This window comes from Schistocerca cancellata, chromosome 9, assembly GCF_023864275.1.
Source record: "Schistocerca cancellata isolate TAMUIC-IGC-003103 chromosome 9, iqSchCanc2.1, whole genome shotgun sequence".
NCBI classification, from domain to species: domain Eukaryota; kingdom Metazoa; phylum Arthropoda; class Insecta; order Orthoptera; family Acrididae; genus Schistocerca; species Schistocerca cancellata.
This window is the reverse complement of record NC_064634.1, coordinates 15,330,859-15,357,287: the sequence shown is the minus strand read 5'-3', so window position 1 is coordinate 15,357,287 and position 26,429 is coordinate 15,330,859. Positions and strand designations below refer to the sequence as shown.

Here is a 26,429-nt window from a genome sequence, read left to right as displayed (position 1 = left end):
AATGTCGGCACTAGTACAGTGTATATCCACCTTTCGCAGCAATGCAGGCTGTTATTCTCCCATGGAGACGATCGTAGAGATGCTGGATGTAGTCCTGTGGAACGGCTTGCCATGCCATTTCCACCTGGTGCCTCAGTTGGACCAGCGTTCGTGCTGGACGTGCAGACCGCGTGAGACGACGCTTCATCCAGTCCCAAACATGCTCAATGGGGGACAGATCCGGAGATCCTGCTGGCCAGGGTAGTTGACTTACACCTTCTAGAGCACGTTGGGTGGCACGGGATACATGCGTACGTGCATTGTCCTGTTGGAACAGCAAGTTCCCTTGCCGGTCTAGGAATGGTAGAACGATGGGTTCGATGACGGTTTGGATGTACCGTGCACTATTCAGTGTCCCCTCGACGATCACCAGTGGTGTACGGCCAGTGTAGGAGATCGCTCCCCACACCATGATGCCGGGTGTTGGCCCTGTGTGCCTCGGTCGTATGCAGTCCTGATTGTGGCGCTCACCTGCACGGCGCCAAACACGCATACGACCATCATTGGCACCAAGGCAGAAGCGACTCTCATCGCTGAAGACGACACGTCTCCATTCGTCCCTCCATTCACGCCTGTCGCGACACCACTGGAGGCGGGCTGCACGATGTTGGGGCGTGAGCGGAAGACGGCCTAACGGTGTGCGGGACCGTAGCCCAGCTTCATGGAGACGGTTGCGAATGGTCCTCGCCGATACCCCAGGAGCAACAGTGTCCCTAATTTGCTGGGAAGTGGCGGTGCGGTCCCCTACGGCACTGCGTAGGATCCTACGGTCTTGGCGTGCATCCGTGCGTCGCTGCGGTTCGGTCCCAAGTCGACGGGCACGTGCACCTTCCTCCGACCACTGGCGACAACATCGATGTACTGTGGAGACCTCACGCCCCACGTGTTGAGCAATTCGGCGGTACGTCCACCCGGCCTCCCGCATGCCCACTATACCCCCTCGCTCAAAGTCCGTCAACTGCACATACGGTTCACGTCCACGCTGTCGCGGCATGCTACCAGTGTTAAAGACTGCGATGGAGCTCCGTATGCCACGGCAAACTGGCTGACACTGACGGCGGCGGTGCACAAATGCTGCGCAGCTAGCGCCATTCGACGGCCAACACCGCGGTTCCTGGTGTGTCCGCTGTGCCATGCGTGTGATCATTGCTTGTACAGCCCTCTCGCAGTGTCCGGAGCAAGTATGGTGGGTCTGACACACCGGTGTCAATGTGTTCTTTTTTCCATTTCCAGGAGTGTGCTTCTTCCACCTTTCTCCTTTCCCTTCTTTGCTTTATGGTTATCTAGAGAAGCGAATTATGTCATATGCTATGCCGTTTGGTTTCTTATCATTGTCCGTGTTAATGTGGAAATTTGTTCAAACCTTCAGACGCACTGATTTCGACTCGTATCTATGACTGCCTAGCAGTATCACCGCATTTGTACCAACAGACAGTCAGCACACTTTCCTAACGGATTAAAACTGCGTCTCGAACCGTGACTATTACTTGTAAAATTGACTTTAATGAAAACTTCGCGTGCGAAATGGCAATTACCTGGCTTCAAGTCCGTGTCCGATGCAGTTCTCGTGTGTGCTGTTCATTTCAACACACTGTGCACAAGAGAGCGAAAGTTTAATTTGCGATGTAGCGATCTGCGACGGAAATCACGAACCGAAGCACATTCGTGGTTTGAGAAGAGAGATCCAAACTCTCACTCCACATGGCGAGCGGAACGTGTGCAACACACAGAATATGTTGAGCGAATAAAACGTAAAAGTAACGAGAAATCGGACAACATTTAAACTGGAAGTACATTAATTGAAGTGCTACGATGGGAGTGGGGATACGATTAAAAAGCCACTTGGCGTGTGTGTTGATTTAAACGCCACCATTCATGGGAACGATATTAGTAGTTGAGGTACGTTCGTATACACCCAGAGTGTAAAGGAAAGGCACAGTTACTGTTCAGTGGTACGCATCACAAGGATAGAAGGAGGAGTTGTGGAAAGTGGTGTCTGTACTTACTCACCCTTACAAAAGCAATGTGGTCTTCATCTTAAACACCCGGGAAAATCGATCAGAGTACCTCTGAAATTAGAGAATCTGAGACAACTGCATTTATAGCTTTACTAGCAAATCCGACAATGCTAAATATGCATGGAAATTGGATATACATCCTAATCTCCTTCTCCCACGTCTCTCTGTCCACCTCCTCCACACCCCATCTCTGTCAACTCTCTCTGTCCACCACCTCCTTCGCCCTCTCTCTCTACCTCCTCCTGACCCCCTTCTCTCCACCTCCTCCTCTCACCTCTCTCTCTTCGTTTCCTCATTCCCCCTCTCTACGTCCTTTTCCTCCCCACCCCCTCTCTGTCCATCTTCTATCTCGTCTCTCTGACTTGAGCCTCGTTAACCGTTACTGCAAATTCGTATTACGTAGTACTAAGCTGATCACAAGTCCATAAACCTTGTACACAACTTTCTGTTTTCTGTGAAAACCACCTGCGAGGGAGAAAACGAAGTTACACATTGTTGTGTACACACTTCTATGAAAACATCTGTCGTGTAATGAGAAAAATATAAATGGGAGAAAAATTGTCTGATTCAGAACGGTAACAAAACCATTCATTTTGACAACAGAACATAACACAGGGTTTTCTTTATCGAAATCTGTTTTAACAGAAAACCAATACATTGTTCTTTAAAAAATAAGTGGCTCATGTGCCTCTTAATGTCTATTACAGTATCGTGTAAAAGTTTAAATGAAACCAGTCAAGAACTTTTCTAGAGCTTTGGCAACGAAATTCCCGCTTTATGCATTGCATAGATATTCTTATATTTAAAAAGTATATAGCCTATGTCCGTCCCAATATTCATTAGAGTATCATGTAAAAATTTGAAGTAAATCGGTCAAAAACTTTTCGATATTTTTCGTAATAACATTTTCCCATTTATATTACACATCTGTTTTCATATTGCTCATAATAATGTGTGTAGCCAAAGTCTGCCCGAATGTCTGTTAGAGTATCTTCTCAAAATGAGAAGTTAATCGGTCCAAAACTATTAGGGAGCTTCGGTAACTGTCTCCTCTTTGAATATACGTATACACACGTTAAAAATATGTAGCCTGTGCCCATTCAGGTATTTATCATAGTATCGTGTAAAAATTTGAAGTCAATTAGTTTAGAAGCTTTCGAGATTTCTGGCATAAACCTCTCCCCTTTACGTAGTACATAATCCCGAAGAGTTCTTGACCGATTTACTTCACTCTTTTAAAAAATACTGTAATAAACATTCGGGCGGATACATAACGCTTATTACAGCATTGTGTAAAAGACTGAAGTAAATCGGTCAAACGACTTGTCTTATGTACAGGGTGTTTCAGAAGCGATGGTCAATAATTCACACGTGGAAAGTACAGGGCAAAAGTAGCTAAAAAGCTCCAATAAACATGGGTCCACAAATCAACCGTTGTCGAGATTCAACACATTTTCTGTTGCTGTTTATCAATGTCTAAATGTTAAAGTAGGTGTTCGAAATGTCCGTGCGTTTGAGTGCAACACTGAACTCGTCCCTGAAATTAGTTGCGAATGCTTTAAAGCAGTCCTGGGGAATTCTGTAAATGCTGGAAGGCTGCTTCAATCCGCAAGCGTAATTCATCAGGAGAGCTGACCCCGGTAGCGAAGACCAGACTTTTGACATAATCCAACACACAGAAATCCATGGCAATTAAATCTGCAGATCTCGGAGGCCACGGCACAGCCCCTCATCTATCTATCCAGTGTTGACCAAACGTCCGAGCTAGAAGCAGGTGCACTCGTAAATGAAAATGTGCCGGAGCAACGTCATACATGAACCGCATGTCAGGAGCTGGTTCAGTGGGACATCATATGTACATGTGGAAGTAAACACCGCAGAAACCGCATGTACTGCTGCCCGGTTAGTCTCTGTGGTGGGAAGTGTGGTCCAGTTATGCCGTCTCCGAGCAGTCCTGCCCAAACGTTCAAGGAACAACGCTGCCGATGTCGTGATATGTATGTTCCATTAGGATTGACACCGGCCCACATGTGGCAGTTATGGTAGTTGAAAATACCGTCACAGGTAAAGCCAGCCTCATCCGCGAACAGAATACTGCTTACTAACAGGGGATACAGGGTGCACTGTTGTCGCACCCACTGACGGAAATTCTCCCTGGGAGAGAAGTCTGCGTTGTTGTGGGCTTGTACTCGCTCGAGATGATTTGGATAGAGTTACTTGCCGATGTAAAATCCGCCACACATTACTACGACTCAGGGCACGCTCCCTGTTGAAGTACTCGGGCGTTCGTGTACAATGCGTAACACCGTATCCTCAACAACGGGTGTTATTAAACTTCCTGGCAGATTAAAACTGTGTGCCCGACCGAGACTCGAACCCGGGACCTTGCCTTTCGCGGGCAAGTGCAAGTGCCCGGTTAGTCTCTGTGGTGGGAAGTGTGGTCCAGTTTCGCAGGAGAGCTTCTGTAAAGTTTGGAAGGTAGGAGACGAGGTACTGGCAGAAGTAAAGCTGTGAGTACCGGGCGTGAGTCGTGCTTCGGTATCTCAGTTGGTAGAGCACTTGCCCGCGAAAGGCAAAGGTTCCGAGTTCGAGTCTCGGTCGGGCACACAGTTTTAATCTGCCAGGAAGTTTCATATCAGCGCACACTCCGCTGCAGAGTGAAAATCTCATTCTGGAACGGGTGTTATTGATTTGGGTCGACATTCTCGTACATGGTGTACGAAACTCTGTGTTTATGTAAGGCGCTTATGTAAACGGCTAAATGTGCGCCGCGTGTCGGGCTGCCTGCGGAGAGGACAGGCTTCTTCATGACTCATGGGCACTGCCATTCGCTTTGACACACATTGAAGTGCATCTCGGCGTACTCTTCATTGGTGTAACCTGTGTCCTTGGTGCCTTCACGTTCGTAACTGATTGTGAAGCCTGTGTGGCACAGTGCACGGAGGGTGAAAGGGAAGTAATTGCGCATGCGTAAACAAACAGATAGTCTATCCCAAGACTTGAGGTACCAACGTAAATACCGAGATATCCAGAGGCGTTTACTTTGGTTCTCAACTCGAATTAGTGCCATAGATCGGCAACGGTTCATTTGAGGACCCATATTTATTGGAGCTTTTTAGCTACTTTTAGTCTGTACTTTCCATGTGTGAATTCTTGACCATCGCTTCTGAAACACCCTGTATAAAGCACAGATTTTGTCCAAGGTATTGGTTGTGATATGGCAATGCGGCACTCTTATATAGCTGCTACATCATAAATTTAAGGTTTACTTCACACTCAACACTCTCTCATTTCATCCACAGCGTCTGGAAGTTCGTTAGCTATTGGCCCATTAATATACAAAAATGTTCAAATGTGTGTGAGATCTCATGGGACTTAACTGCTAAGGTCATCAGTCCCTAAGCTAACACACTACCTAACCTAAATTATCCGAAGGACGAACACACACACACCCATACCCGAGGGAGGACTCGAACCTCCGCCGGGATTAATTTATATCGGCTCAAAAATCTAGAGCAGGTAACAGTAACTACTGTCTGTCTTCCAGGAAAGTAAACAACAAATCAATCGGTTCCTCTCAGAAAGTTTATCTACTACTTCCGTCAGATAGTTCAGCTTTAAACTGTTGTAAAAAATAACGGGTTTAATTTGCCGTTAAGTTTGAAAAGCGCGCACAGAACAGTACAGAATGGAAGATTAATTCTGGAAAAGGAATATTTCTCGACAATGCTTTAAATACTGTTCCCTTCCCGTGTCCTGCCACCACCAGTGTATACACGCACCCTGTGTTCTGCTCGCAGCTACCTCCCAAACTTGTTTTTCTCGGATATGGAACAGCAGAGCAGACTGTCGTAGCAACGGGCTTTGATTGCAACACCAGTGAGCCACATCGTTTCCAAACTGGTTGATCACGTTAGCAGATATTTAGACACAACCCGCTCCTGCAATTGGCACAGATTACGTTGCCTCCTTCTGGTTTCACTATCTCCGTGTTTGTAGGCCGCAAATGTCAGTGGGTCGATGGTCGGCATCTTATTGTGGTCCGCTCGTGCCTAATAAGTGAAGATTGGTAGCGAAGTGTCAGTAACATTGCCGTTGTGAGAATTTGTTATAGTCTGAAATAAATTATTCACGCCATTGTACACAGCTGTCTGCCGCTATTCATTGTTCTCGTATGGTGTATACAACACGATACTTCGGAATGGACTGAGGCGTTCGAATTCAATCCTGTCATTCACACTGCCAGGTACTTCCTGGATGCCTCCTTCTTCTCTGCAAACCACTAAACTGTGTGTGTGGCTGAGAGAACATACCTGCGACTCCTCCCGTGTACGGCGCACAAGAAGAGCGGCTGCCGGCACGCCTCTATACAACAACATTTGCTCTCACTTTGCCGCCGTGTTCACTAAACAACGGTAATACTTGCTCTCAATGCCCAGCGTCTGCGTACCACCCAATGCAGATTGTCTAACATGTCTGTGATGTTCTTAAGCTGACAAAACAAACCCTCGACTCATTTGACTGTTCTGTCACTGTTCTGTTTGTCCTGTTTGGTAACAGGCCGCTGCAGAGGAACAATGCTCTAGAATGGATGGAGCAAGAGTTAGACAAGTAGTCTCCTCCGTAGATGAAATACGAGGACACTTTCTGTGTCTTCTTCCTATGAATGCGTCCGTATCTACTTTCTCGATGACAAGATTTATGTAACTGTCCTAAACTAATTGGGTGAGAGTTGTAAGGCTTAAATGCGGTTTTTTTTTCTAGAGGTTTAATGTGTATTGTGTAGGCAAATAATACAGGATCTTTTATTTCTTGCGTTGTGTTCAACTCTCTTCTACTATTGGAAAGTATAATGAGCATTGACGAATTTTTCACTTTCCTTGAATTTATCACGCGTATGTGACTAATGCAAGCAACGGATCGGTCTTACTTGCGGCGATGGAAGGAAGTTACTCAAGTCAAATCGATTATACAGTTTAAATCTTGCCCATGATTTTCAATGTTAGACCCTGTAAATCGTAATCTCATCTACACTCCTGGAAATTGAAATTAGAACACCGTGAATTCATTGTCCCAGGAAGGGGAAACTTTATTGACACATTCCTGGGGTCAGATACATCACATGATCACACTGACAGAACCACAGGCACATAGACACAGGCAACAGAGCATGCACAATGTCGGCACTAGTACAGTGTATATCCACCTTTCGCAGCAATGCAGGCTGCTATTCTCCCATGGAGACGATCGTAGAGATGCTGGATGTAGTCCTGTGGAACGGCTTGCCATGCCATTTCCACCTGGCGCCTCAGTTGGACCAGCGTTCGTGCTGGACGTGCAGACCGCGTGAGACGACGCTTCATCCAGTCCCAAACATGCTCAATGGCGGACAGATCCGGAGATCTTGCTGGCCAGGGTAGTTGACTTACACCTTCTAGAGCACGTTGGGTGGCACGGGATACATGCGGACGTGCATTGTCCTGTTGGAACAGCAAGTTCCCTTGCCGGTCTAGGAATGGTAGAACGATGGCTTCGATGACGGTTTGGATGTACCGTGCACTATTCAGTGTCCCCTCGACGATCACCAGTGGTGTACGGCCAGTGTAGGAGATCGCTCCCCACACCATGATGCCGGGTGTTGGCCCTGTGTATTCAGTCCTGATTGTGGCGCTTACCTGCACGGCGCCAAACACGCATACGACCATCATTGGCACCAAGGCAGAAGCGACTCTCATCGCTGAAGACGACACGTCTCCATTCGTCCCTCCATTCACGCCTGTCGCGACACCACTGGAGGCGGGCTGCACGATGTTGGGGCGTGAGCGGAAGACGGCCTAACGGTGTGCGGGACCGTAGCCCAGCTTCATGGAGACGGTTGCGAATGGTCCTCGCCGATACCCCAGGAGCAACAGTGTCCCTAATTTGCTGGGAAGTGGCGCTGCGGTCCCCTACGGCACTGCGTAGGATCCTATGGTCTTGGCGTGCATCCGTGCGTCGCTGCGGCCCGGTCCCAGGTCGACGGGCACGTGCACCTTCCGCCGACCACTGGCGACAACATCGATGTACTGTGGAGACCTCACGCCCCACGTGTTGAGCAATTCGGCGGTACGTCCACCCGGCCTCCCGCATGCCCACTGTACGCCCTCGCTCAAAGTCCGTCAACTGCACATACGGTTCACGTCCACGCTGTCGCGGCATGCTACCAGTGTTAAAGACTGCGATGGAGCTCCGTATGCCACGGCAAACTGGCTGACACTGACGGCGGCAGTGCACAAATCTGCGCAGCTAGCGCCATTCGACGCCAACACCGCGGTTCCTGGTGTGTCCGCTGTGCCGTGCGTGTGATCATTGCTTGTACAGCCCTCTCGCAGTGTCCGGAGCAAGTATGGTGGGTCTGACACACCGGTGTCAATGTGTTCTTTTTTCCATTTCCAGGAGTGTATATTAATCTGGCAATATGGGCTGATTTACCTATTAGCTTATGCTATGCTGATATTTCTGAGGAGCTGTGTTATGCTATGCAGGAAGCCGCATTTTCCGCATGTGTTGCTTATACCGGTCTCTTCGATATTAGCTGACGTATCACATCTGATGAAACATGCGAACAAAACAAAAGCACGCTGCGCTGTCAGCCTCATTGCGATTTTGGGATACAAAATTTTCTAGTCGTGGGATCTGATCTTCGCACGGTCGTAGCAGCTTTTTCATCGGAATGAACATATAACTTTTAACTACAGAAATACTTCATGGTTCTGAAAACTTTCCGTCCTGAGACGCGGTTTTCTCTTTATATTCTGTATCTTCAGGGAACTGACTGGCTCTCATGTGTGTGGAAGAAATGGTGAATGTACCAACTGATTATTGTTCTCGGTGTAATCCAGAGGTGGTCGTTCATTTAATCCTATCTGACTTTCTGCGTCTGCAGAGCCGGACATAATGGCGATCCGCAAATAGTAGGAAGATAATACTTTGGATTAATTCGATGAGGGTGAATTGCACGCTCAGGCAAAAAGCAGATTCATGTACAAAGTTTATTGAGACGTCAATGTAACAAGCTGGTAATTCTTAGGAAAACAGAGCAGTACATCAGTCCGGTAGACCAATGTGTGTTTGACAACATGAACTTGTTTAAAACAAACAGCAGCAGCATCAACTCCGGGAACAGAAGCCAGATGATTTGAGTCTTTATCGAGTAGACACCTCCCTCGGTAGCGAGGTCGCTAATACACGACTGTACGGTGGCGCTCGACTACGAGGTGGGCACGTTGGATTCCTGATGGTGGAATATTTTCACTACCAGTGCTTGGTCAGCATGGAGAGGACAGATGGGGGCGTAATGTTCCCTATGACCAGTCTTTGCGCTGACGTCCTGGATTACATTCCAAACCTCTCTGCAACGTCTCCCTAAGTAAGAGCACGTGGCACTGCTGATGGTGATACGTCAGTCGGATGGGGATTTTGCACTTGGAGGGCCCACTGGCTTCACCCTCTCCGTTCCCTTCATCCGTAACAACGCAAACCCACCACTACACCGTAGAAGCACTCACCAAAGTCATCCACACGACACAGACACACTGCTGATACTTCGTAACAGGTCGGAGGAAGGCAACGACTAACAACCTCCATTACGACCTTGCCTTGAATGGCGAAACATTCGCTGAGTATGGGATTACTTTGACTTGGCTCGAGTTCATGTGTCAACGCATGGACCTGCGCAGGGGAAGAACTCTCGGAACGAGCGGATATTCGGGGAATGGACTGTCCTGCCGGCTCCCCCATCTTATTTCCCATCGAGCGCACGTGGGCTGCGTCGGGCAGACGTGTTGCAGCACGTGCATCCACGTGCAGCAACGACCATCCAACAGGTGTCAACCTCGGTGGTGGAGGAATGGAACGCCCCGCCACAGGAACCCTCCCTCCCGACCTTGTGCCCAGCATGGGAGCAGCACTGCTCTTCTTAGTCATCAGACACCCTACTAACAAGGGAACATCCCCATCGCACCCCCCTCAGATTTAGTTATAAGTTGGCACAGTGGATAGGCCTTGAAAAACTGAACACAGATCAATCCAGAAAACCGGAAGAAGTTGTGTGGAACTATGAAAAAAAAAAGAAAAATATACAAACTGAGTAGTCCATGTGCAACATAAGCAATACAAGGACAGAGCTAGATCAGGAGTGCCGTGGTCTCGTGGTTAGCGTGAACAGCTGAGGAACGAGAGGTCCTCGGTTCAAGTCTTCCCTCGAGTGAAAATTTTTCTTTCTTTATTTTCGCAAAGTTATGATCTGTCCGTTCCTTCATTGACGTCTCTGTTCACTGTAATAAGTTTAGTGTCTGTGTTTTGCGACCGCACCGCAAAACCGTGCGATTAGTAGACGTAAGGACGTGCCTCTCCAATGGGAACCGAAAACATTTGATCGCAATGTCATAGGTCAGCCTATTCCTCCACAGAAAAACACGTCTGACATATTCTATACGACACTGGTGACGGCATGTGCGTCGCATGACAGGAATATGTTGTCGACCCACCTAACTTGTACACTTGGCAAATGGGTAAAAAGATTCTTCTACCTTGCCCGATTTAGGTTTTCTTGTCGATATGATAATCACTCTCAAAAAAGTGATCGCATCGGACGGACGGACGGACAGATAATAATTGTCTGAAAATAAAAAATTAAAACTTTTCACTCGAGAGAAGACTTGAACCAAGGACCTTTCATTCCGTAGCTGCTCACGCTAACCACGGGACCACGGCGCTCCTGAGCTCACATTATCCTTGATGTTGCCTATCTTCTCATGGACTACTGAGTTTGTATATTTTGCTTATTTTTTTCATAGTTCCATACAACTTCTTCCTGTTTTTTTCGATTGATCTGAGTTCAGTTTTTCAAGGCCTATCCACTGTGCCAACTTATAACTAAATCTGAGGGGGGGGTGCGATGGGGAGGTACCCTCGTAAGAATCATGCCCCGCCTTTTATGATGTCCAGGGAACTGACGTGAACCGCTGTAATTATTCTCTGTGTAAAAGTCTCACTTCTGTTCGCCTCATTTCTTTCATTCACCTTCTGAACTACAGAAGTTCTTTCCTCGTATGGTCCTACTTTCATCGAGCAATGTTAGGTGGAACTGACACATCGAGCGAAATCAACTTTCGTCCTCGTGTTTTGCACATCAGCGTTCATACTCAGCCTTTCCTCAGTGAAAACTACGGCTGGTATTCTACCGGAGGCGCAAGTCGCTTCCAGAAAGGGGCAGTAATCTAGTAGGCGGTTCAGGAGCGGGTAACAGGGGATCGGTGTAGCGTAACCAGACGGCTCCTCCCCCGTGCAACAGGTGGTGTTGGCGCGGCGCGAGGTGGTGGTGTCCGCGGGCGCCATCAACTCGCCGCAGCTGCTGATGCTGTCCGGCGTGGGGCCGGCGGAGCACCTGCGCGAGCTGGGCATCCCCGTGGTGCGCGACCTCAAGGTGGGCCACAACCTGCAGGACCACGTGGGGCTCGGCGGGCTCACCTTCGTCGTCGACGAGCCCGTCGCCATCGTCCAGAACAGGCTGCAGGTTAGCCTCACTCACTCACTCACACACACACACACACACACACACACACACACACACACACGCTCTCCTTGTTCCTAAACTGCGCACGACAGTGAATCAAATCTAAGCAAGATTGCAATTTTTTTCATTTGACAATAGAGAGTACAAGTGGTCATTTTCCAACGTAACCACCAACTATGGTCAATAGGTGATAGAAACAGTTAACTGAAGCAATGTTTGATGCAGATACAGGCTCTAGTTTAAATGGTTTTGTAACAAAGCAGGTGCCAACGCTATTTTCCTTTCTTTCTTAATTTCGGCCACATCAAGAGCGGGTTTACGTTTGGTCGCTGACTTTCCAGTTTTTACCTTGTTATTCAGTGTGTAACGCTACTGCCCGCTCGGGCGTACGTTAGCTCTTTAAAGCCTGTACTGTAATAAGTTCACGGGCTTCACCTTATAAACGAGGATTTTAGTACGTAAGTTGACCGCGTGTACGTAATTGGAAGCAATTCGGACTTATATCCAGTCAGTAACTACAGTGATGCGTCAAGCAAAGGTAAAGTACAATTCTGCATTCGCACAGACAAGAAGTACGCACAGCAGAGGTTACCAATGATTAATAATACGGTCGCCAGCCTAATTAGGCATTGAGTGAGTTTTTCCTTGTACAAGTGGGTGCATGTACAAGCATAATAACACGTAGTAATGTTGCGTTTTATGGCAAAATTTGGAATCTACTGAACTAAGGTTTTCTTCTTTTGTACTAATTTGGACGAGCTAAAATTACACAACACCACACAGCAACGATTACTACTAACTGCATTTTGTATATTGATCAGACTGAAATCGGGCATAGATTACCCTAGAATTAGCAATTTTGAAAGCACACATACAATGTCACTATTAAAATTGGAAAAACACTAATACACTTAGCTTTAATATAGAACTTAACTTTGCTGTTCAAATCTGATCAGTACCCTTCAAGATTTGAAAGAACAGACAAGAAAAAAGGGGGGGCCCTGAAACTGTTAAGGTCGTTATACTGGAACTATTAAGTACTGAAGGTAAATTAACACTCCAAATTATCAATCTATGGATAACTACTCTTTTGTCTTACTTCTGAATTATTTAACTGTCATTATTTCTGTCTCAAATTAATTAAATAACATCGCTAACTCAATTCAAAAAAACTCTCTTCCAATTTAGTCATACTTTTGTTCTTTATCAACATTTGCAATAACACACAGAACTTTAAACTTCTTTATAGCATAGATTTGTCTGCTGATAATGCTCGTTAACACTAACTTTAAACTTTCAGTTCGGGATACTCGGGTTGCACAATATGTGGTAAGGACCCTGTCTAGGTCAGTGATCAGGATAAGTAATGGCTGAGGCAATTCTGGTAAAAGTCACGTTATTATTGAACAGTTAGAAACATTTTCAACACTGGTCCACACAGATACAATTCTAAAGATGAATTAAATGTTTGACCTGTGCAAGTCGGTGCGGCGGATGGCGGACAGCGAGATAGCGAGAAGCACAGCACACATACAAGCACGGCTAAGGCTCTTACTGCACCGGCACTTTCCTTCTTCTTAGCGTCGTAATCTTTCCAATTTTGTACCTAAGAATATAGCCATGCCATGTAGTCGTCGGGATCGGCACATCCGAGGCTCAATGGAATCCACTTTTCCTAGATAGCCTCCTCGGTACCGTACGTGTTCCTCTGACCGATGCCCAACTCCGACTGTGTTACTGAGCCCGTTGTGCTGAACCGAGCCAGTGTGCGTTTTCCCGCGCTCGCCTGCCTCCACCTTTTCCCGCTCCCCTACAGGTAGGGTATTCACCACAGGTTTTCTACTACACATATATTAATACCTTTCCTACGTATGGACCAAGCCTATAAATACAATTTTCACATCTTACATTAGTTTTAACATTAAGTAAACTTCCCTTTGATTACCACATTACTTGAAATCTAACATAAATAATAATATTCATTTCAAAAGTTGCTTATAGTTTCTTTAACATAACGATACGAAAAGAAAAAGAAATTCAAAACATTGCTTACATTAATCTCTCGAAATTCAGAAAGAAAAAAATTTATAATATGTACAGTTGTTGTTGTTACAAGTGCGCATTTCTTCCGCACTTCTTATCATATCTTTCCCGTTTTTACACTCTAAAACGAAAAACGACGCATCAAGAGGGAATTATCCGAATGGGACGGGAATCGGTGGATGTGGCGTACATGTACACACGAACAAATAAACACAATTTCAGAAAAATTAAATCTTGTGTTAACAGAAAGAGCGTTATAAACTTAGCAAGTCAATAACGTGTTTGTCCACCTCTGGCACATATGCAAGCAGTTATTCGGGTTGGCAGTGACTGATTGAGTTGTTGGATGTCTTCCTCATCTCTCTCGGTATAGTGCCGAATTCTGTCCAACTGGTGCGATAGATCGTTCAAAATCCCGAGCTCGTTGCTGGCATCTGCCCATAATGCTCAAAACATTCCCAATTGGGGAGAGATCCGGCGACTTTGCTGGCCGAGGTAGGGTTTGGCAAGCACGAAGGCAAGGAGTAGAAACTATCGCCATATATGGGAGAGCGTTATCTTGCTGAAATGTAAGCCTAGGGTGCCCTGCCATGAAAGCCAACAAAACGGGGTGTAGAATATCATTTGACGTATTGGAGTGCTGGAAGGGTAGCGCACATGACAACGAAAGGCGTCCTGCTATGAAAATAAATGGCAACCCAGACCATCACTCATGGTTGCCACGCAGTATGGCGTGCGACAGTCGGCCTGGGATCTCATTGAGTAGAGTAGAACTGTCTTCAGTGATCAGTCCCACGTGGAACTGAGCCCAGATGGCCCTTGGACAGCAAGGTCGCCGGAGCGTTCCCCAACGGAGAGCGTTTGGAACGTCATGGGCAGGGCCCTCTGAAAAGCTCAGGGTTTGACGATATATGCGCCACTTGGGCAGAATTTGGCACGATATTCCTCAGGAAGATATCCAACAACTCAATCAATGCCAAGCTGAATAACTACTTGCTTAAGGGCAGGAGGTGGACCAACGCGTTACTGACTTGCTCAATTCGTGCAACCCTTTCCCTTGAATAAAGCATCCACTTTCTTCTGAGATTTGAATCATTTGTTTGTCTGTACATGTACATTACATCTGACGATTACCGTTTCATCCAGACAATTCCTTCGTGCTGCGTCTTTTTTTTTTTTTTTCTTCTCTCTTAAGATTATGTACGGCATATTTAGTTTCGTCTTCATTCTTTCGAATGAGTCACGAATCATTAACGAAGTTAAACATTGAATATCGACACGATTTTGCCTCCGGTATTTCCCATGTTCATATTTGTGATTTATTTACCACAGTTCGGTCTAGAGCTAAGTAGGAGAGCATATGGATCATGTCCTTATCGATCACCAGTACGTTTTCGGAAACCTCCAGCAGTAATTATTAAATGGTTTTATTTTTTATTATTTTTGTTCGTTACAATAATTTCTTTGTCAGGTTACAAAAAATGGTTCAAATGCTTCTGAGCACTATGGGACTTAACTTCTGAGGTCATCAGTCCCCTAGAACTTAGAACTACTTAAACCTAACTAACCTTATGACATCGCACACATCCATGCCCGAGGCAGGATTCGAACCTGCGACCGTAGCGGTCGCGCGGTTCCAGACTGTAGCGCCTAGAACCGCTCGGTCACACCGGCCGGCTGTCACGTTACAAATCACGCTGTAAATTTATTTATTTTTATGCGGCCAACAAAGTATCCACTACTTGTTAAACTAAGTCGAAAAAAATTTCTAGGCATGTGTCGTTTTACTTGTTTTCCTATGACGGAAATGAACGTACTTTACCGTGATTATTTATCATACGTTAATTATTTATCATATTAACGAGATTCAGTGCGTTCACCGACATCAAAAGTTTGGATACAATCAAATAATAAATTAGTAGCACAAAGGAGTTAAGTGAGAATGGAAAATATGGAGGAAAAGTTACAGAAAGTAAACATAGAAACATACACGGACCTGAAAAAAGTGAGACATTACAAAATGAAACATGAAAGTGATAACAATTCAAATGACTGTGCGATCGAGGCATTAAGATAATTATTTAAATATGTTCTATCAGTGGAATGCTGTACATGTCCTTATGAACTTTCATGCTTCGATTAACTATGTTTTTCACAAACCAAAATATTGACTATTACTCATGGGACATACTGTAATTAGACAGACCCCACTATTATATCCACAGCATTTCGAAGGTGTCAGCTTGTGGAGCAGCTAAACATTGTTTGTTAATGTGGAAATGGTTTAGAGAAACACAACTTAATTACTATTCTTTGACTCCCCATCTAACCGAGACCTGTACATCGGGAGCTTCATGCCACAAACAGGTTCAAGAGTTGGCAATGAGTACATTGTCTCTAAGTTATGCCAGCAATGATTGCATATTTGATGAATCATTAACCGCCGCCCGGGCTGGCCGAGCGGTTCTAGGCGCTACAGTCTGGAACCGCGCGACCGCTACGGTCGCAGGTTCGAATCCTGCCTCGGGCATGGATGTGAGTGACGTCCTTAGGTTAGTTAGGTTTAAGTAGTTCTAAGTTCTAGGGGACTGATGACCACAGCAGTCAAGTCCCATAGTGCTCAGAGCCATTTGAACCATTTTTTTGAACAACGAATTTTTTTTTTATCACTTCCTTACGAGCGAGCTGCTTGCTTTGATAGGTTAGAATCCAGGCCGGAAATATTAAGGAACTGGCTTTACAACATACCGTGCGGCGAGAAAGATGGGCAGCTTTAAGACGTTTTCCCCCTCACTGCCTATGTAACGCGCCTCCTCTGGAGTATGAAACAAGACAGCAGCACGGCGCCTCTTATATATGGACACAGCGACTGTCTCTGACGACATGAGGTAAACACAACAAGGGTGCGACGTGCTGGATCGAGTCTTCGTAAAAGTGGTTTTTTATTGTTACGAAAAAATTAGGTACATGTTCTTTTTAGTGCGTACGGCCAGATTTTGAGACTAAAGTGTCTTAGGAGCAGAATAAACTGTAAAATAATAGCACTCTCAGATTTTTGTCAACTATCATACGCTTGAAATGCTCCACGAAGTTCACAAATAGACACACCAGTACAATGCGTAGATCAGTAAAAGTTAGCGGTAATCTGTGTAATTACTGAGCTTTTATGTATTGTTAATATTTGTAGTTATTCCGCCTCAGTTGTTACCCAATTGTTTTTATCAGTAATAAGAAATTTTAACCGTCTTTTGCAGCTAAATATTAATGTTTTCAAACAAACTTGTTTCACCTGTTCCTATTAAACACCATCATAGACCTACATAAATAAAAATTGTTTACTTATGTGTATTTTGGTGTGAGATACGTACTGTTTTCCCGTCAGCAGAGTTACGTTATTTTACTATTTACACTGCTTGCAATTGTATGATTGTGTCTTAGTATTTACTTTTATGTGTATCGTTATGTTACGTACCCACTTGATCTTGAGTAAACACTAAGTGAATACAGTATAAGTTGTCTATTAACTGTAGTCCGCCCCGACAGCTGAGTGGTCTGTCACGCCAAGGGGCCCGGGTTTGATTCCAGGCTTGGTGTTGTGTTGTCCTCATTATCATGTCACCATCACCAGTGGAAGGCAACGGGAAACCGCCACTGGGATCACTTCCCTAGACGCTCATGCGGTGGGCCTCTCTGACGAGGCTTCCCCCATGACAAGACCTGCCGTAAGGCACAACACAAAGTTAAAAAAAGTTATTAACTGTACATTGCAATTAATTGCAATTGACCACCATATATTATATAGTTGCTTGTTTGTGACGGCACGCAAAGCGGGTACCCTTGACGGAAAAAAAATCACTGCCAGGAAGTTTCATATCAGCGCACACTCCGCTGCAGAGTAAAAATCTCATTCTGGAAACATCCCCCAGGCTGTGGCTAAGCCATGTCTCCGCAGTATCCTTTCTTTCAGGAGTGCTAGTTCTGCAAGGTTCGCAGGAGAGCTTCTCTAAAGTTTGGAAGGTAGGAGACGAGATGCTAGCAGCTCGCCGGCACGGTAGCTCATCGTGCCCGGTCAGAGGTTTAGCTACCCTCTGTAATAAAAAAACTGAGTGAACGGATCAACAAAGAACCTGAACGGCTGTCATCGTACGTCCGCCACGAACAAATTCATAGACCAATAAAAGCCGGCACGGTAACTCAGCGTGTTCGGTCAGAGGGCTGCGTGGTCTCTGTAATAAAAAAAAAAAAAAAAAACTGAGTCAAGAAACCAACGATCAACTTGAACGGATGTCTTGTGTCGTCCGCCCAGACCAAACGCAACGAACTATATCGAACAAAATGAGTAAAAAAAAAAAAAAAAAAAAAAAGATGGTAGAGCACTTGCCCGCGAAAGGCAAAGGTCCCGAGTTCGAGTCTCGGTCGGGCACACAGTTTTAATCTGCCAGGAAGTTTCAAAACTTGATTACTTTTTCATGGAGAATGCGAATCTGCAATGAAAATGGGTGTTTCTGTTTAAGATTTTAAAGTTGTCCCCCGCCCCACCGAAGGGCAGCGAGGGCTAGAGGTCATGTGTAGTATCACTGGTGTGCTCCTTTGAGCTTACGAACTTGTCTTACCCACTACTTTTACCCGATGTACAGTTTTCGAGATAATGTCATCCGAAACTTCAGATGGACCACCCTGTATACAGGGTTTTTCAGCTGCCCCTATCGATTTGCTTTAAGCAACCCGCACTATGTGTGTATGAGGAACGGTATCGAGACAGGTGACTGCCTTGTAGTCCATACAAGTTCCCTCTGATCCATTGCTAGCAAACGGAATCACACAAAAAAAAACTCAATTAAGAATTAGCCACGAGTGACACAGTATTTTTGTATCAAGATATACCTTACTTCTGCCACACTTATAGAAGTGTCTCGAATCTTTCTCGGTGTAATTATTGGCGCAGAAATAGAGATTTTGGACGTCTCTGTAAGTTTATTCCATTTATAGTGCTTAATCTTTCGTAAATTGTTCAGAGGTTGTACACTGGAAAGCTGTTACTTCCACGCTTCCCATTCTGACATCTCCTCTTTATTTCGTAGTTTCTAATGGTGAAACACACTCTATAAGGCAACGTTTGTAAACCATTTACGAAAGATTAAGTACTATATAAGGAATAAACTTACACAGACATCCAAACCCTGTTTGAGTACTCCGCAAATCGCACAACGAAAGACTGGACAGACTTGGACAAGTATGGCACAAGAAAAGTATATCTTTGTCCAACACACAGCGTGTAACTCATGGCCAGTCCTCACCTGTGTTTTACAGCGCGATTCCATTTGCTAAGAGTCGCCAAAAAGTCTGGGAGCGATTATACAGATTACACGGCTGTCGCCTGGCTGGACACCGTTCCCGATACAGACAGTGTCAGTCGCATAAAACGAATCGGTGGGGCAGCTGAATCACCCCAATATAATCACAGAGTGCTGCAGACTCCTTTTCCTTTGTGGTCCTCCCTATGACACTGACCACGCTCTGTTTTTACTGTAGCCCGCATCTCGTGGTCGTGCGGTAGCGTTCTCGCTTCCCACGCCCGGATTCCCGGGTTCGATTCCCGGCGGAGTCAGGGATTTTCTCTGCCTCGTGATGGCTGGGTGTTGTGTGGTGTCCTTAGGTTAGTTAGGTTTAAGTAGTTCTAAGTTCTAGGGGACTTATGACCACAGCAGTTGAGTCCCATAGTGCTCAGAGCCATTTGAACCATTTTTTTTTACTGTAAGCGAGACTACTGTGTTGGTGAGTGCGCTGTGAGTGAGCGACGCGCGGTGCTGTGCCGGCAGGCGGTGCCGGTGACCATGAACTACGTGCTGAACGAGCGCGGGCCCATGACCACGCTGGGCGGCCTCGAGGCCATCGCGTTCGTCAAGACGCCGCTGGCCAACGCCTCCGCCGACTGGCCGGACATCCAGTTCCACTTCGCCCCCGCCTCCATCAACTCGGACGGCGGCGCCAGAGTACGGAAGGTAACGCAGCACTGTACCGAGTTAGTTTACTGCGACTCTGCTACTAACTACTGTGCCAGCCTCAGCAGGGTTTGTGACACTCGATTCAAAACCTTAGTTCCCTTATAAGATTATTGTAGATTACAACATTTACATGACAGAGGACATTCAGGACGTCCTCCATGCTATACAGTCACTGTAAGAAAATTTCTAAAAAAACAGCGACTGCTGCGTAACAGGTGTAAAACTAAGCGTAGGGTCATAGATAGAGACTTGCCGAATGAGAAGCATTTGGCCGTCGAGAGCGCAGTGCGTGAAGCCTTCAATGACAACCGTAGCAGGGTCTTATCAGAGATCTCTCGCAAAACCAGAAGAAATTCTGGTCATATGTGAAGGCTGTCTGTGGCATCAATGTTAGTGTCCAGACACTAATGAATGAAAGAGGAACTGAAACTGATGAAATCAAAGCGTAATTAGAAATTTTGAATTCCGTTTCCAACTGTTCCTTTAGTAGTGAAGATGTAGCGTCCACTTTAACCATGATGTTACGAACAGACGAAATTACAATCGTCCAGCGGTAACAGTGAGTTCTTTGATTCCTCTGGGAGACGGCTCATTGCATAAATACACGCTAACACGAAGGCGTTGTGGAAACGAAATCTGTTGGTCGTTTTTTCACATCTGAAAGATTATGTCAATTCGTATTTCGCGCCAGTCGCATAACAGTGGCATTAGTAGCGCCACTGAGAGGATAAAAATCAGGTTTGCTTTAAATACACGTTGTAATGAGCATTAGTTTCCTTTGAGATTGGACGTGGTGAGTTGATGTTAGTCAAGACTGCTTTTAAGATGACAAAGACGCTCTTATCAATACATCACTGAGTTTGGACGAGATCGTGTAACTGGGCTGAGACAAGCTGGATGGTCGTTCTGCGATACTGCAGAGAGACGTGGCAGGAGTGAGACCACCGTACACCACTGCTGACCGTGGTGGTCACAGGAATACCAGGCTCCGCACAGTCACATGGCACTACTCAGGAGTTTCATAATTTTTAACATTTTTATGCAGCGACAGCAACTGATATTGTTTATATAAGAACATATAGCCTACAGCTGCACGTTAACTTTATCGTTTACCTAGGTTTGAACGTTAGTAATAACATCTTCTTCAGAACCTACAAAAAGTTAATATTATAATGTGCTAGTAAATCATATTAGATATGGTCATCCTACAGGATGCAGCGTGTAGTACTTACATAAAATACACTCCTTGAAATGGAAAAAAGAACACATTGACACCGGTGTGTCAGACCCACCATACTTGCTCCGGACACTGCGAGAGGGCTGTACAAGCAATGATCACACGCACGGCACAGCGGACACACCAGGTACCGCGGTGTTGGCCGTCGAATGGCGCTAACTGCGCAGCATTTGTGCACCGCCGCCGTCAGTGTCAGCCAGTTTGCCGTGGCATACGGAGCTCCATCGCAGTCTTTAACACTGGTAGCATGCCGCGACAGCGTGGACGTGAACCGTATGTGCAGTTGACGGACTTTGAGCGAGGGCGTATAGTGGGCATGCGGGAGGCCGGGTGGACGTACCGCCGAATTGCTCAACACGTGGGGCGTGAGGTCTCCACAGTACATCAATGTTGTCGCCAGTGGTCGGCGGAAGGTGCACGTGCCCGTCGACCTGGGACCGGACCGCAGCGACGCACGGATGCACGCCAAGACCGTAGGATCCTACGCAGTGCCGTAGGGGACCGCACCGCCACTTCCCAGCAAATTAGGGACACTGTTGCTCCTGGGGTATCGGCGAGGACCATTCGCAACCGTCTCCATGAAGCTGGGCTACGGTCCCGCACACCGTTAGGCCGTCTTCCGCTCACGCCCCAACATCGTGCAGCCCGCCTCCAGTGGTGTCGCGACAGGCGTGAATGGAGGGACGAATGGAGACGTGTCGTCTTCAGCGATGAGAGTCGCTTCTGCCTTGGTGCCAATGATGGTCGTATGCGTGTTTGGCGCCGTGCAGGTGAGCGCCACAATCAGGACTGCATACGACCGAGGCACACAGGGCCAACACCCGGCATCATGGTGTGGGGAGCGATCTCCTACACTGGCCGTACACCACTGGTGATCGTCGAGGGGACACTGAATAGTGCACGGTACATCCAAACCGTCATCGAACCCATCGTTCTACCATTCCTAGACCGGCAAGGGAACTTGCTGTTCCAACAGGACAACGCACGTCCGCATGTATCCCGTGCCACCCAACGTGCTCTAGAAGGTGTAAGTCAACTACCCTGGCCAGCAAGATCTCCGGATCTGTCCCCCATTGAGCATGTTTGGGACTGGATGAAGCGTCGTCTCACGCGGTCTGCACGTCCAGCACGAACGCTGGTCCAACTGAGGCGCCAGGTGGAAATGGCATGGCAAGCCGTTCCACAGGACTACATCCAGCATCTCTACGATCGTCTCCATGGGAGAATAGCAGCCTGCATTGCTGCGAAAGGTGGATATACACTGTACTAGTGCCGACATTGTGCATGCTCTGTTGCCTGTGTCTATGTGCCTGTGGTTCTGTCAGTGTGATCATGTGATGTATCTGACCCCAGGAATGTGTCAATAAAGTTTCCCCTTCCTGGGACAATGAATTCACGGTGTTCTTATTTCAATTTCCAGGAGTGTATCATTTAAATGTTTGGCTACAACAAGCCATGTTTGTTGACTTAGGACATGGCTTGTTTTAGGCAAACATTTAAATGATATTTTATGTAAGTACTACACGATGCATCCTGTAGGATGACCACATCTAGCACATTATAATATTAACTTTTTGCAGGTTCTGAAGAAGACGTTTTTACTAACGTTGAAACCTAGGTAAACGATAAAGTTAACCTGCAGCTGTCGGCTGTATATTCTTATATATACTACTGAGGAGGAAGACCACAGTGTTCAGCGCATGCTTGTGGCGCATCGCACTGGATCTGCAGCAGCAATGCGGGCAGCAGTGGGCACCGCAGTGACACAACGAACTGTTACAAATCGGTTACTTCGAGGACAGCTCCGAGCCAGACGCCACGTAGCACGCATTCCACTAACCACAAACAACTGCCCCGTGCGACTTCAGTGGTGTCAAGCGAGAGCTCAAAGGAGGACAGGACGGAGGTCTGACTAAAGCTGGTCCTGCCTCGGTAACAGTGGTGGCCTTGTCTCGGTTAGGAGGAGGCCAGATGAGGGCTAGAGCCAGCTAGAGTCAGTTGGTCTCGGGGGCGACTTCATGTGACGGCAGGACCGCTCTCGTGGTTGTCCTTCGCACCTCGATTGCAAATTTGTGCGTCAGTCTGATGATCCGACCTGTTGCGCTGCCATTCATGAACAGCATTCCAAGGGGTGTTTTCCAATAGCCCTCACAAAGCTGTTGCAACGCAGTCTACACAGTGCCCACATGTCGCCTTGGCCTGCTCGATCACAAGATCTGTCTTCAAACGAGCACACGTGGGGCATCATCGGACGACAGGTCCAGCGTCATGGACACTCTACATTAGCCGTCCCTGTATTGACCGACCAAGTGCTCTCAAATGTTTCGAATGGTTGAGCACTGTGGGACTTAACATCTGAGGTCATCAGTCCCCAATAGTTAGAACTACTTAAACCTAACTAACCTAAGGACATCACACACATCCCTGCCCGAGGCAGGATTCGAACCTGCGACCGTAGCATCAGCGCGGTTCCTGGACCGAAGCACCTGGAACCGCTCGACCAAAGCGGCCGGCTCGACCGAGTGCAGCAGCACTGGAACCTCATCCCACAAACTTACATTCGGCACCTGCACAATACAATGTATGCTCGTTAGCATGTTTGCATTCAATATTCTCACAGTTACACTGGTTATTTTTGTACCCCAGTTTCACATTTTCAGTGGTTTGTCTCGCACTGTGATCTTGGAATGTTAATCACTTAAATATATTACCTAGACATGTGTATTCCCGAAATATCATTACTCTATATTAGCTATTATTTGGTGCTCCCGTCAGTGTGTAAGTTCCATTTATTACATGAATGATAGAAAGATTTACTTTACTTGATAAAATCCTTTCTCACGGGAGTGTTTGCTCACTTACAATTGTCATTGGTATCAATTTATGCAATAATTAACAAATTGTTCATATGAAGTACATTGTTCAACAGTTACAGAAGCTTATGCCTATCTGAAACTTGAATAACGCTTTTGTCCTACTCGATGATGTTGAATGCCACACCTGAGGTCTCGAACTGGGGCAGAGCGCTTCCATGCTCTACTACTCTATGTTGACCTCCCTGTGAGGTGCTCAGAGAGGGAGGGCGTGTCTTCGCTGCCCTCTCCCATTCGTCGTTGCGGACTGCAGCCAGACACAGCGTGGTATCAATGCGTGTTGCGCACTGACGTGTGGCAGGACGATATCACACATAATATCTTGTAGATTTTTGGGCAAAAAATTGTGTCCACACCCATCTACAAGAGGGCGTGAGGTACAGAACTATCATCCAATCTTATTGACGTCCATCTGTTGTAGAATCGTGGAACATATTTTCAGCTCAGACATTACAAGATTCGGCTTCTTTAACAGAACAACGTTCTCCAAGCCAATTAGCGTGGATTTCGAAATCACATCATACCAAACTCAACTAGCAATTTTCACACGACATCTGGAAAGACATGCATCAGCGTTGTCAGGTAGATGCAATATTTCTTGACTTCTGAGGACCATTTGACTCATTATCACTCGTACGTTTACTATAGAAAGTGCGATCGAATGAGGTAGCAAACGAAATTTGTGACTGGACTGACGAATGTTGTCTTGGATGGAGGGTCATCAATTGATCAACAGTAACTTTAGGGTCGACCTAGGAAAGGTTGTTGGGAGCCTTTCTGCTCACATTGTACACTAATGAGCTGGCGAACACTGCCATTAGTTACCTCAGACTTCTCGCGACTGACGCATTTATCAGTATCGACAGAAGCTGCACGGATATGGTGTCACAGCTTCATAAAATTTTGAAATGGTGTAAAAACTGCCAACTCGCTTTAAATTTGCAGAAATGTGAAACAGTGTAATTCACAAAATGCAAGAAAGTTGTATCCTTTGACTACAGCCTCAATGAGTCACAACTGGGGTCAGTCCACTTGTACAAATACTTGGGCTGTCAGGCTACAAACGACAAGATAGGTTTAGCAGGGGGATATTGAACGTGTAGAAATGAGGACAGCACAAACGGTCATAGGTTTGAATCCGCATCCAACGTCCTCAATCTGCAGTTATTACCTCGGCCATTGTTGCGCGCCTCGGCTGTTATCGAATGAGTACGTCTATCGTCCAAAATCAAACGAGCATGTCGTCAATTCCAGCACATATACCATTTACCTGTCGTCCTCATTATTAGAAGTTATTAAAACAATGCCTTTCCACCCACTCGGACATTTCTTCATTTAGTAATTTATGAGTACCTGTTCGATTAATTTTTTTACGTACTTCGGACTGCCATACTCAAACTGTTGAAGTTTCTTCTTCTCTCTTTTCGCTATCGACAGTTAATTTCTCTTTAGGAGTAGACGTTTAGTGAGTCTTCCAGGGTCTCCTTGCATAAAGTGTAACGACAATCTTACTGTCGAAAATGTTGAACCTTTATGTGCTACATTTTTGATTGCATTTTGTTCGTATCAATACCTCATTTTCCCCATACAGAAATAGAACACCATTTTTACAGTCTTGACAAGCACTTGTTATATTCAGGAGGGCAATTTTTGTAAAATAGGAAGAATTGTTGTTATTCACTCTCAGAGGTGACATAATTTTGCAGACACGGAGAAGAAAGGTTCACCTTGGTTCAAATGGCTCTGAGCACTATGCGACTTAACTTCTGAGGTCATCAGTCGCCTAGAAGTTAGAACTAATTAAACCTAACTAACCTAAGGACATCACACACATCCATGCCCGAGGCAGGATTCGAACCTGCGACCGTAGCGGTCACGCGGTTCCAGACTGAAGCGCCTTTAACCGCACGGCCACACCGGCCGGCGGTTCACCTTAACACACGAAATCTCTAACATACTCAATCTATAACAATGATACACGGAAATCTACTAAAATTTTCATTCTGCCAGCATTTTTATTTTTATTGTTTTATTTCTTTAACCAAGTTTTGCTCCCTTCTCCCAGTCGTACTGTTGTTGTTGTGGTCTTCAGTCCTGAGACTGGTTTTATGCAGCTCTCCATGCTACTCTATCCTGTGCAAGCTTCTTCATCTCCCAGTATCTACTGCAACCTACATCCTTCTGAATCTGCTTAGTGTATTCATCTCTTGGTCTCCCTCTACGATTTTTACCCCCCACACTGCCCTCCAATGCTAAATTCGTAATCCCTTGATGCCTCAAAACATGTCCTACCAACCGATCCCTTCTTCTAGTCAAGTTGTGCCACAAACTTCTCTTCTCCCCAATCCTATTCAATACCTCCTCATTAGTTACGTCATCTACCCACCTTATCTTCAGCATTCTTCTGTAGCACCACATTTCGAAAGCTTCTATTCTCTTCTTGTCCAAACTAGTTATCGTCCATGTTTCACTTCCATACATGGCTACACTCCATACAAATACTTTCAGAAACGACTTCCTGACACTTAAATCTATACTCGATGTTAACAAATTCCTCTTCTTCAGAAACGCTTTCCTTGCCATTGCCAGTCTACATTTTATATCCTCTCTACTTCGACCATCATCGGTTATTTTACTCCCTAAATAGCAAAACTCCTT

At 46.0% G+C, this 26,429-nt stretch overlaps 1 protein-coding gene across 1 annotated transcript in view; it reads left to right on the top strand.

Annotated features, from left to right (window-relative positions):
* LOC126100964 (glucose dehydrogenase [FAD, quinone]-like) overlaps nucleotides 1-26,429 on the top strand; it is a 176,447-nt gene that overhangs the window by 132,764 nt on the left and 17,254 nt on the right. The window contains exons 6-7 of the mRNA XM_049911626.1: nucleotides 11,392-11,613; nucleotides 19,476-19,658. Of these exons, the coding sequence (XP_049767583.1) occupies nucleotides 11,392-11,613; nucleotides 19,476-19,658 (405 nt within the window). The remainder of the gene's footprint in view (nucleotides 1-11,391; nucleotides 11,614-19,475; nucleotides 19,659-26,429) is intronic.